The sequence below is a fragment of the Antennarius striatus genome, chromosome 4 (genome assembly GCF_040054535.1).
Source record: "Antennarius striatus isolate MH-2024 chromosome 4, ASM4005453v1, whole genome shotgun sequence".
NCBI classification, from domain to species: Eukaryota; Metazoa; Chordata; class Actinopteri; order Lophiiformes; family Antennariidae; genus Antennarius; species Antennarius striatus.
The window spans coordinates 21,338,344-21,351,858 of NC_090779.1; the positions used below are offsets into that span (position 1 = coordinate 21,338,344).

General features: G+C 43.9%; 1 protein-coding gene across 4 annotated transcripts in view; it reads left to right on the forward strand.

The window, feature by feature from the left end:
* Window positions 1–3,781: 3,781 nt before the first annotated feature.
* The window catches only part of ptprz1a (protein tyrosine phosphatase receptor type Z1a), a 46,787-nt gene continuing 37,053 nt past the window's right edge, over window positions 3,782–13,515 (forward strand). For all 4 annotated transcript variants that reach the window (XM_068313380.1, XM_068313381.1, XM_068313382.1 and 1 more), the window contains exon 1: window positions 3,782–4,052. In XM_068313380.1, the coding sequence (XP_068169481.1) occupies window positions 3,992–4,052 (61 nt within the window). In that variant the 5' untranslated portion in view covers window positions 3,782–3,991. The remainder of the gene's footprint in view (window positions 4,053–13,515) is intronic.

Genomic DNA, 13,515 nt, shown 5'->3' on the forward strand with positions numbered 1-13,515 from the left:
TCAGGCCGGAAGAAGAAGCAGATATAGTGTTTTTGTTTATATGCGTGTTTTTATCGGGAGCAGAAGAGCTCCAGCTGCAACACATCCTCACAACCTCCCAGTCACTCCCTCAGAACTGGATCTGGTTCCAGCTGCGCCAAGCAGTGGAGCATCATGGGTCATCGTGACCTGTTATTATATTCCTGATCGATACTCAGATCAATGCATTTGTTAATCATAAAGTGGCTGAGCTGTTAACTGTTTAACAGGAAGCAGATGTGACCCCGCCTCTCTGAGCGCGCTCAGTGAACTTGACCCCTGGATTGGACCAGCCCTCGGTGATGTGACAGAATCGCTGAGTTGGTTCGATGATGATGCCCAGAGGGCCCTGAACCAGCTCCACAGCTCTGACCTCTGACCTCTTTGCTAGTGTGGGTGGGGTCATATATTATGTAGCAGTGTGTGTGGGGGGGGGGGGGGGTAATGGTGATAGGGGAGGTTTTAATGACACCCAGTCTGTTCTGTATAACATGACCTCATTACCTCAATCCAAGTACTGGTGTGGGGGATTATCCTCAATATGACAACATGTTCCACCAGTGTTGTTAATGGTCTGAACCCATCCATCCATCCATCCATCCATCCATCCATCCATCCATCCATCCATCCATCCATCCATTACCCTTCAGCTCTTTGACACTACAGTCCAGATAGAGCATCAAATGATGATATTTATACAAACATCTAAACATCCAACCATCCACTTGGACTCTTTTCTGTGTTTTCTTATATCTGATTCTAAGTGTTCTTTGTGTGTGTGAGTGTGTCGACACACACATTAACCTGAGGCCGGACAGAACTGAAGAGCTCTTTGTCAAACAAGGGTTAAAAACTTATCAACAAAAAAAAAACCTGGATGTGCTTATCTGATGTCCTGAAAAACACCATGGGAACCATCCCCTGGGGGAATTTGTTGTTGTCCGTCCGTCTCAATGGCCGCTGCATTTTCCCACGGAACATCATCCGAGGGTGGAACCTGTGTGTGGATTTAAAAAGGGTGTTTCCTGATGCTTTTTCTACCTCTGTAGAAGGAAACGTATTATCGCTTACAGAGCATTTCTTGAGCTTGTGATGACGCAGACATGGAGGAGCTGCTTTTGTGTCGTCGGCCTGAAGGTCAAAAATATTGATGCCTACCTGAAGGAATAGGTAATAAATAAACACCAATAAACAAACGTTTTGATCCAACTATGCTCACGTTGGTTTGGACAAATGAAACTAAACCACTAATTTAAAAAATAAAAAGCTTGTTGTTTGTTTGTTTGTTTGTTTGTTTGTCCGCAGGATTAGACAAACCGTTTGGTTTTTATGAAACTGTAAATCAGATGTACTCGTAGAAAGAATCTGGTGTACTATATTTTACTTTCTGTTTATTTTATTCAGTTTTAAACTGTGATTATTTAATTTCTTTAAATTTCTAACAGTTCCTCATAAACCACTTGATGGATTTTCATGAAACTTTGATGAAGACTTTGTCTTGTTCCAAAGAAGGAACAGTCTAGAGAATTTTGATGCACACATTCTTTTGTATTTTTTCTGATCTTCAACTCAAATCGCGCTGTGTTTAACATTCTTTGTTCTTTTTTAATTTGATTAAAAGGAATAATTCAATGTGCCAGACATCTGATTAAAATGGAATAGGGACTTTACTGTGTCACCATTAACTGTGGGTTTGTTTCCCTCCAGAGGTCACTTCAGGTCACAGGTTCATGTTGGAGAGAAAAAAATCTCTCATCTTGAGTTTGAAAGTTGGGGAAAGCTCACAAAAAAAATGAACGGGAGCTCTGTGGGAGTACAACTAATTTTATTTGCCCCCTTGGAAACACTCAAACTAACAAGTGAAAAGCAGTTTCTGCATAAATTAAAGATAATCCAGAGTAAATTATGCAAATATATTCACTCAGATAAAGGAGGGGGTGGTGTGGTCGTTTATTGTGAGGTTAAAAAAAAATCTGAGCCAGTGGTTTAGGGCTGAACTCAGGCAAACTTTACTGTGAGCAAACACGATGGCCATGTTTCATCATTTGTGACTCGCTGAGAGGTCGGGATGAAGCGCCGGTTGTCAACCTGAAATAATAATTCCAGTCAGCAGGAGAAAAATGTCCACCTCATTAAGTGTGGAGGAATTCGTTCTTTCCAAGCAGCAACATGTTCTCCTCACTTCCATGGAAATAAATAAGTAGAGCCTCAAGAGATTTTGGCAGGGATGATCCAGTCAAACATTTTCTGAACAAATCAGTTGTTTGTTTGTTTGTTTGTTTGTTTGTTTGTTTGTTTAAACTCCAGCTCAGCTCTCAGAATTAAGACTCAACATTGATGCACTTCAGTTCTGATCCAAAATGAATCCTAGCACAAGAACTGAACCTTAGTACAGAATATTACAGAAGCTATTATTTGAATTGTTCTGTCAAATTTCTCAAAACATATTAAAGAGACAAAATAAAATTGAATTTAAAAAAATCATTTTAGGAATATTTCAGGATCATTGTTTGCTTTTTATCCTGTTCATTCCTCATCCTCTGAGATAAATTTTTTTAACAAAGAATACTTCTGTCAAATCTTCAAAATGAAATTTTTGAAAAAAAATTGTGAAATATGTGATTTCTGGGTCACTGCTGATGTTTCGGTCTCCGTTCCAGTGTGAGAGGTGGAAGTGTCTCTCAGGGGTCAGGAGGTCGGAGGCCTGTGAACTCCACCACACACACTTAAAAACAAAAAGACACTCCTCTCAGACTCAATTACTTTGTGTGTTGTGTTAATCACTCCCTGCTGCTCCTCACCTTTAGGGAACTACGAAGGAAGAATGACGGATGACGATGACGTCTTCATGAGTTTTATTTAAAGGTCTCAGATAGATTTGGTCAAAATACGTGAGGAAAGATGAGGATGAATCATGGGTACACACTTCAATTTTTTTTTTCATCTTTGAGAGAAATAAATAATGCTGGAACACATCCTCCCACACCCGGAGGTCTGTCTGCAATACTGACAGACTGGAGCTGGAGAAATGTCCTCAGACATCAGTGAGAAACTAGACAGAAGAACATTTGTCAAAATCTGAGCAGTTTGCTGTTTAAAATAACAATTACACAGAGTTGAGATGAGTGAAACAGGCCTCAAGAATCAGCCGCTGCTTCTGGATCTGCCTAAAAATGTTATCGCAGACTGAGGTTGTTTCCCATGCATTCAACAGAAAGAAAGGTGTGATCACATGACCCTATTAAAGGTGTGAAGCCAAGGCCAGCAGCTGCTACGTGACGCAACACTGACCCACGACCAAAATGGAGCCAAAACTGTGTTCTTGTGTGTGTGTGTGTGTGTTAATTTACAATTTTATAAAAGTAGTTATGAAAGGCATTAATATCAACATATAAAATGCCACAGCTCATGTTTTGAGTGCCTACATTTAAATAAGTACACAAAGCAAACAGAACCAGAACATTTTTGTAGTCCAGAAATGATGATTTCCCCTGCATTTATTCCTGGTTTTCCTTCATTTTATTTCTCCATGCTTTCATCCTCCAACGTTAAATCTATTTAACGTTAAATCTTGGTAACAAAAAAAAAGGTCATCAATAAACGAGTGAATAAATAAATGAAGATAGACGTCTGAGTGCTTCTACTGTCATCAGTGTAGTCGTTGGATGTGTGTCGGAAGTGAGGCCGGTGTGGCCGCGGGCTGTGGGCGGCGCGCAGCGACAGTCTGGCGGCTCCGCGTCAGTCAGTCACTCGGTGTGGATGACAGCGGACGGAGCGGAGCGGAGCGACGCACCGGGACCCCGGATCCGTATCGTGAATATCAGACATCGAGCCCACGACCGACTGACCGAGCAGCAGGACAGGAGCGCAGCAGGATGGAGCTGTGAGCGCAGCGGGCTGACCAGGGACCTGCTCCCCATTAACCTGATCCATCTGTTTATTTACCACCCCTGCGAGGTTTTTCCCCCCCAACATGGAGACTACAGGCTGCTGGCTGCTGCTGGCTGCGCACTTCATCCTCATCTGCCAACAAGGTATGACATGTTATCTTTCGTGAATGGTCCCTGCGTGGCACAGAAGCCCTGAAATCTGCTCGATTTTACGGGTTGGAACTTGCTGCGCCAAGTTGCGCAGCAGGTTCAGGTGATCTGGGAAGTGAGTTCAGGCAAACAGAAGCAGTCTGCCTGAAGTCTTCATATTTGTATTTTAGTTAGTATTAGAGGTATTTTTCTCTGCGTAATTTAAAGGACCAAAGATGCAGTGCGTAATGCGTTCTGTGTGTTTGGAGACGTAAAAGAAAAACATTTTCTTCAATGAAACATTTTTATTTGTATGCCGGTGGTAGATTGTCTTTCATTCTGATGATGATCGACGCCACTGCTCTTTTCCAAGTCTGGAATTGCAGATTAAAACGTTTAAGAGGCACAAGGCGTCACGTATCAGGTCGAAACTGGAGCTGTCAAGCATGAAAAGGGAAGTTTGGACACGGTGGTGTGACTGGATTATTCAGGGGCTCCATATCTGGCAACAACAACAGCAGTGATCCTACAATACGCATCACAAACAGATACGGTCTCTGCAAAACTAACGCAGACCCAACTAACTCAGGTGTGTGTCTGCAATAAAGGAAAACACATAATTCCACAAGCAGCAGTGACACACATCCTTCAGGGATGGACGATTATGCTGAAGAAGGCGTTTTCAGCAGCAAGTAAACATCCTTTTTTTATGATTCTGGTTTGTTTGTTTTTTTAATTTCAGGGATGCAGTGAATGTGTGTCTGAGGTGTTACAAATGCTAATATAATGGCTGTGTCAGTAACAACACTTTAGTGTTATTTATTTGACTAAAAGATCAGTGTTTAATTTATGAAATCTTTATTTAAACAAAGAGTTTGATCCAATAAAGAGAGAAGTTCTGCTATGAATAAGGGTTTGACTGATTTTCTGCCTCATATCAACAGACTGTAGAAAAATACTCAGTGATCTGATCCATGTCTGCTGGTCGCCCAAACCTTTTAGATGTTCATCAAAAGAAGAGCCTCTAAAATGTTAATAATCACCTTTAGAGAAGTTGTTTTAATGTTTGAGTCAACACTAATCAATAAACAGTTAAAGATTAGCTGAGCATTTGGGGGAGATGCCTCCCTCGGGAGTTGGTAGGAAAGAAAAGTTGTATCTTCTGGGTTTGTTGGTTGAAGGAGACAAACTAGCAGACTTTTAATAGCAGCTGAACGTCTAGTGACAGAACAGGAGCTGAAGTTTTAGACTATATTTTAGAGAGCAATAAGTAATCATATGTCTTTGGAGCATTGTACATATTTGAGCGAGTCTCATTCCTGTTGGCTTGGTAACGGGTGTGATCGAATCAGGTGGCACTCAGCAGCCAATGTTTGGCCATTGCTGATGAAATTGTAGATGATCCAATTCTTCTTCGTCTTCTTTTCGTACTTGTTCACGAAGCTATATGATGCAAAAAAAAGACAACAAAACTGTCTAGCTTTTCATGTTAGAATGTGACTTTTGAGGGTGTACTGGCACCTATCCCAGGTGATTTTAGGCAGGGGATGGGGTTCACCCTGGACGATTCGCCAAGTCAGGGCCTGTTTTACTAGTAGTTGTTTATTAAGTTTCAAAACAGAGACATTTTAAAAGTCTTGTTGCTTCATATTCTCCCAAACTACCTAACATTAGTGGTATTTTTATAAACTTAGGTGTTCAAAATGAATTTCATGGGGTTTGGTAGGTTTTCTTTACACATTTGTAGTCACAGACTGACCGCTGAGTCCTGCAGGTCTGAATGGGTTTTTAGGGGTCTGGATACTGGGAGTGTTTTTTGGTCCTCCTCCTGTGGTTTGCCCTCCCGGCTGGACGGTACGGTGCCAGAGAGGACACTGATCTGCTTGGTTGAATCTTTTCGAGGGGGTGAGACGTACCAAAAGATTAGTGGGAGAAGCTGATCGGAGCCAGTTTTAGTTGAAGTGATGTGCAACCCTTTGTGTCGGAGCCAGTGAGGCTGGATCTCCGCTCGATGGTTTGGTACCTGAAAAAAAGAAAGCCCTCGCCCCTCCTTCGTGTTCATTTGGCCAGTTTTAAGCATTGACTGAATGTTGGAGTCTAAAGGAGGCTTGTGTTGGTGTGGTCACCTCAAAAGATATCTGTGAACGGTGAAGTCGTGCTCTGAGCTCAGTTTGGACTGATGGTCTCCTGTCACAAACCTCTCCTTTCTGAGGTAAAAGTTTTACAACCAAGGCAAAAGGAACAGATTACTGTACGAGAGTGTTTGCATTAGTCGGGTCAGTTTTATTTATGTAGCTCAGTATCACACATCATAAAAACTGTCTCAGAGGGCTCTTAACAATCTGGACAGCATAATTCACCCTCCTCTTCAAAAAGACAGAAAAACCTAATGGGGAAAGAATGAAATATATCCTTTAGAAAGAACACCAGAGGAGTGATCCATGTCCCAGTATGGACAGACAGGAAGTAGATAGAAACAAACCAGTGCTGTCAGAGCTCCGTTCCAGTTTGGGATTCCGGCGTCTGGAATACGTGTGATGTGTAACACAACCACATCGGTGTCTAGTGTAATATTTTGTATCCTTGTAAATCTCCTGGTTGTGACTCTCAAGCATAAAATGTCAAAGCGTCCACGTTCATCCGGCCACTCCATCGCACCAACCGCAGAATGGCCACCGTTGGGTTTACAGTAAAGATAGAGCCGCCTCTTAAACTTTAACTGATTCTATTAAAGGGGTTTTAGTGAAATCACTCTTCAGATGATTAAAATGGGAAAAGAATTGTTGTGAATTTTGATGAGCATTAAGGATCCAGGTGGACAATCCGGTGATGTCGGTCAGTTCTGGACCACAGAGACCTGGAAGAAGAAGAAGCAACACAAACAGGAAAGAAACAAATGGATGGAGGACGGAGAAACGGGATCCAGCTGAAATGTGGTTTCAGAGTAGAGTGAAAGCTCATTTGGATTCTGTTTGAGAAAAGACAAACAAGGCCGTGTTCACCTCAGGTGACCCAATTTATGTGGTGTTTCCTCTCCTCCCTCCATTCATGCCTTTATTTCCTCCAGGTTCTCACCATCCTCTTTCTATCCCCTTTCTTCCCTCCGTTCAGTCCCTCCATCTCTATCCAAAGTGGCTTCGACTGGGGCAGACGTCCCCTTTTGCTGGTCGTCTGAGAGAAAAAAGAAGCAGCAGATTTCCCGTCGTGGCAGCGGGGGTATTTGATGACCAGATTAGTGGGTATTAGGCTCGACGGCATTCACTCAGGCGAACACAGGGGCCGCTGGTTTGAATCCTCTCGAGTCGCCCCTCTTTTTCTTTCCGCTGGCCCTCGGCTGAATGGAGGCCGAGGCGACGTGGGGAAACAACCAGCCGGGTCCTCAACCGGGGTCAGTGGAGGAGGCCCGTCCATCACGCGCCACCCCCTTCTGCCCCGGCCAGAAAAATTGTGCTGTCAGAGGGGAGATTTGTTTTGTAACAGTAGGAAAAGGGGGCAATACGGGCGATGTAAGGAGGCAGATTGAGGAGGATGGGGTGGGGGTGCAGAGCAACGGAGAAAAGAGGGGTGAGGGATGGGGCTATTTTGTACAGAGGGGTGGGGGTAGGGGGTAGGGGGTGGGGGTGGGGTGTGGGGGCTTAAGCGTGATGCATGAAGGCAGTGTGATTTGTCCCAGTGGCGGCGGCGGTGAGTAGGAGATGACGCTGTCACACTGTGAAGCTGGAACAGAAGTGTGGGAGCGCAGTGTGTCACACACACACACACACACACACACACACACACACACACACACACACACACACACACACACACACACACACACACACATTCGTCTTCCTCAAGGTTGTTGGAGGGAGGTCTCACAGAGCGATGGAGTGCAGTCTAAGCAGCACTCCTGCATTTATTAGTCTTCATTAACACCCCTCCCAATATCACTCCCTCACCCATCGCTTTTCTTGCCCCCACCCACCCCCATATCTGCCTGGGTTCCCTCTGGGTTTTCGTGGTTCCTCCCACCAACAAAAACCTTCAATAGAGTTGAATTAGTACCACATAAATCGAAGTTTGAGTGTAGTTAGTTGTTGGAACTGGATTATGCTCCAGTTTATAATCCCACATTTAATTCCATATTCTTTGATTGGGCCATCAGATGTTTTATGACCTTTAAAAAGGAGGTTTTGATGTGAGCTTCTCTGAGTTTGGTTACTAATGAGAGACTTTCTTTCCCCGCGGTGCATTTCCTCGTAGATGAGGTGTCTTTTCCTTTTTTGTTTGCTTCATACTGATTAATCTGAACGTTTCTTTCTTCCCAGCTACTTTTTCGTGCCTCAGCTCTTAATCTCTCATTTCTCCCCTCCTTTCTCCACGTCTCTGTGCTGCTGCACATCTTCTGCCACCCTTTTGTTCCACATTTCTCCCCCTTGAGAGCCTCATTCCTTCATCCTACTGTCTGCAACCCCCCCCCCCCGCCACCTCCTCCTCCACCTCATTGCCCCCCCCCCTAACATTTTTTATCCTTCCTCAATTGTTTTCTCTTTCGTTTCTGGGTGAGTGAGGGATGAGGGGTGTTTTTTGTTTTTTTAGTTACCCAACCGTCTTGCTGGTGTCTCTGCCTGGTGTTCTGCCACCACCGCCACCCAGCCATCCCTCCCTCTTCCTCCTCCTCCTCTTCCTCCTCCCTCCTCCTCCCTCCTCCTCAACCTGGTGCATTTGCTTGCTCTGAACACTGTAATGGATGACGGGGCAGATCCGGGTGGCCAACGGCGCCTCTGAAAGGGGGGCCACTCACATCGCGACCCGCTGCAGCTGAGAACAAGCGAAGCCCCCGTAGAGTAGCTGGTGGAGAGCCATTTGATTTGTCCTCCACTTTTGTCCCTGTTTTTTCCACTCCCCAGCCGTCTGTGAGTGTGTGGTCTCCTTTCGATCTCGGATGTTCGTTGGCCCTCTTCTCTCAAACCACTGAATGCAAAAATCTCCCCAAAAAAAGTGGCAGAGAAAAAAAAAACCCCCCCGCAACAAAAAAAGGCCTGCGTGGAGGACATGGGTTTGTCAAAGTCCTCTTCATTACAAGGAGCGATTCACTCCCATTCTCCGCTATTCACCGGCTGGTGGAAGGGATCTAAACAGGTGGGTCTGGAGACGCTTTAGGCAGATGTTGGCGTGGACAAAAGGATTGGAGGGGCCTCGACAAGGCCTTTCAAGCATTTACAGAACATTTACATTTACATTTCAGACATTGGTCTGATCCTCTTATCCAGATCAGCCTCCATTGAGTGCAGTTGGGAGCGTGAGCTTAAATTCCTAGATCACTGACATTACAAGCTAACAGTAGCAGGGGGTCGCGTTGTACAGGACCATGTCATGTCTCCAGAACTTCCAGAGATGTACAGGAAGACAAAAGAGCAGAAGGGAGATGCAGATTATTCGTGGCAATGACCTTAAACACTTGGCTTGGGCTCTATGGATATTTTCTTAATGTAGGAAGTCATGATAGTCTTGAAACGAAGGATGCTGTTATAATGGAAGTGTAGCTGTGAGTGAATGATGTGTAGATGCTACAGTAAAAGCTGCATCTTATCAAGACCAATGGAAGCGTGCTCTATTATATAATTAAACCTGGAAATTAAATAATTTAAACAGAAAAAAGAAATAATTTTTGCAAGCAACTTGAAAAACTCTCAAGATATTTAAATGTTTAATGAATAAAAAGTGGCGTTCTGAAGTAGAGCTGTTTGGTGAGATTTTCCATGATGAATTTGGGAGTCATCTTCAACATTTTGACTCAGACATCTAAATTTAAACAGAAAACCATCTCAATTTGGACCCGTTTCAGCTTCAATGAAGTCTTAAATTGAGCCATGTGTGTTTGTTAAGAAAGAAATGTACCTGAAGGCTGCAGAGGTCACTTTCCAAGCCTTTCAGACTTGTCTGAACAGCTGTTCCCCCCCAGAGAAGGGAGGGAATGCTGACGCACCTGAGCTGCTGCAGAAAGACAGTCTGCAGGAAGAGGCATGTGAACGCTGCCAAAGGTTAATCCTGCTGGTCTGTGAAGCGTCGGACAATTACAGCAGTTTGATCTAATTGGAAGCAGATATGAAGTTTTCACTTTTTCACAAACTGAAATCCCGGAGCTGGTAACTGCCAGATGTTTCTGTCAGGAATGTGTGTACGTATTACACGGCTGTGTTATCTAAGTTCAACTCCTGTTTAAAATAACTGGTGGACTCATTCAAAAGTTAGATGATCCTTTTTTTTTTTAATGTAAAACAGATTGAGGGCTTTAAAATCATTTGTCCTTGAATGTCATTAGTAAATGTGAGGGAAATGCTTCCCAAAGTTCTCCAAATTACCTAAAGTAGAGTGTGAAATCGTCCAATCAGCAACACAACTTAAAACAACTTAAAATCATTAGGTCACAATGATATAAAAGCTAATTTCATGACTGACTCACATTGAAGACAGCTAGAAAATGTTTGCGTTTGATGGGGGAAAAATGGTAGATTTAAAATAATTTATCAGCTTGTGATAGATAGATAGATAGATAGATAGATAGATAGATGGATGGATGGATGTTCAGTGATAGAGGGATGGATGGAGAGAGAGATGGATGAAATATATATTTAATAATAATTAGGAGGAAGAGTCTCAAAATTAGTCAACTGGGATCTGACAGGAGTGTGTCAAGGTTAAAGAAGGACATGGTGTAAAATCCATAGTTTCCTTTGTTTTACCCCCCCCCATTCACCCCCCACTGTTAAATTCAATTAGGTCATTCCTCAAAATAGTCATCCCCAAGGCACCGTCACCTAATGTATGACGACACCGGGAACAGCAACGGATTCATGGAGGTGGAAAAGCTGTTTGTCTCCAGACCTGCTCCCACCTGCAGATAGTTTCTTTCATTTACATTTCTTTCTTTCTTTCTTTCCTTCCTTCCTTCCTTCCTTCCTTAAATCCTTCCCTCCTTCTACTTTAGATGGCTGAACAGCAAAACAATTTGTAAAAGGTTTACACACGCACACACACACACACACACACTACTAACTTCCTCTCAGTGTTTCCTGTGGGACACAGCGTTGGCACTCTCCTCCGTCCATTCAGCTCCGATGTTTAATTAAGTCGTTTTTTTCTCTGAGAGAAGCTTTTCTCTCGGCCTCTGACAAACTGTTTCGTCACCGTGTGTACGATTGGATTAGAAACACGTCTGCTCGAATCGACGCAGCTCGGCTTGGAACAGACGCTTTCGGCATGGGAAATCTGGGTGAGGAAGGAAACCCGTAGAACCTGGAGAAATTTGTGTTCTGATCGACGGTGGTCTTTTTAGTACATGCTCTGCCTGTCAGAGTTCGGGTAGTTGGGTATTCCAGACATCTTTCCAAACAGCAACACTTCCCAGCTCATCCTGGGGGGGATCCTGGTGCGTTCACATGCTAGATGGGCTACGTAACCCCTCCAGGGAGTGCTGGCTCCATCGTGGGGTCTCCTCCCAGTTGGATTAGTCCATAAACTATCCCATCCAGGAGGCGTCCCAACCAGACGGACCAACCACCTTAACTGGCTTTCAGCGTGAACAGGCTGTGGTTCTATTTTGAGCTCCCTCCATGTGTCTGAGCTCCTCTCCTCTGTTTTCAAAGCACTATTTCATTCAAAAGCTTCAAACTGCAGTTGAGAAAACATGAATTCAGTTTCGGTTTTCAACTTCCATTAACTAAATGTTTCCGGGGGGGGGGACAAGGTCGCTCTGTCTTTTCGTTACTCACGAAGAGTTCTGAATGTTAAAAAGTATATGTGAGGATTTGCCGTTCCGTTGCTGATGCCGACTTACATTCAGTGTTTTCAGATGCGTTTTTTTTTTCTTCCTTTATTTATATTCCGTTCCCCAGCAGCTCGGACGAGAGGCTGGCACAGCCAACAGCTGAGGTTTAGAATAAATAAAATGTCTCTGAGATCATTCTGTACCCTTCTAAGTTTCCCTTTAAATCTTTTTCTGCCTGTAAACAAGTCGCTGTGATGGAGAGTTCTTTGTTTAAACTGCCCGGTTGGGTTCTGGATGTTTGGCGCCGCTGGCTGCGGAGGCGACATCTGTGTAGAGGAAACAGGTTTTGGGCCGGCTGGAGATTGATACATCATCAGCAGAGGTTGGCACACAAACTGTGATCAGTAATCGTACACACTGAGAAGACTGTCATTGAAGCGTGATGAACAGGACCACCCCATTTATTAGCTATGCCAACAGCTGGATGGTAGGATGGCGGAGTCCGTCGGAACGTAATCAGTGTACTCATAATCTTAAGTCTAAGGCTTTCTTCATAAAGTTCACAACAATCATGTTAAGTTTCTAAGATTTAGCTTCAAGTTAACACCACTTCATAATAAATCATCTTTGTGAGAAGACCTCTGTCCAGCTTTTTACTCTGGTTAGTGAACTCCTTTTTGCAGTATTATTATTCCCAATACACAACCTTCATGTCGTTGTCCGCTTGCTAAGGCAAGCATGAATGTTGCGCTGAAAACAGACGACCACTCTGTGTTTGCTGACTGTTTGTCTGCAGGGTGGAGAGTCTGGAAACTGAAGACTCGTCAGATCCATTATTCATCTGCCTTCCCATGAGACCCATCATATCATTGCTGCCAGAGAGCAGTTCTTATCACAGCAGAGTCGGTGTCGGGAGATATAAACCAGAGACTTGACACCGACATTAAAAGTTAAACCCATGACCACACACACACACACACACACACACACACACACACACACACACACACACACACACAGATGGGAGTGTGTTGACTGACAAGAGGAGGTGCAACTCAACCTCTTAGATGTACAACCTCAGTGTTGTACATGTGCTTTTCCCCTTCAGACTGCAGCATGATCTGTGGTCTGGATCAGGTGCAGCTGTTCTGTCCACACGCTGCAGGTCTGGGTTTGGTGCATTAGTTAAAACATACCTAGAAGAACCAATTTATGTTTTTTTTAATGGAACGATATTTTAATATTTTGCACCATCGGTAGACTTGAACTCTATCCGTATTTCCATTTTGAGCTCCGCTCTGTTTTCCTGCCTTCATTCCTGGCGTGCAAAAGTGAAATCCTCCCTGCGGCTTCTGCTACTTTCATGTTCCTTCCTCCTTTTAGGGCTGACGGACTCCGCCAGCAGATAATCCACAGCCTTTTTGTCTTTTTGCCATTTATAGTTACAAGTGAAGGAAGAGAGAGACTGATCGATGAAGAGAACTTTGAACCCGAGTCTCTCTGTTCAGCTGATGAGTTTGGTTTTCCACCTGTGGTTTCCCTCTGTGTAACACTCCCAGAAGCAAACTGAAGGGATTTTAAGGTATATTTAATGCCTGCAGCGCTGTGACAAGGCGCTTTGATTCTCTGTTGGTGGTCTTACATTGGATTTCTGAGTGTTTATGGAGGATTTGGTGAGCAGAGCTGTAGCCAGAGAAATTTTATGACACATTTATTCTAAGAAAG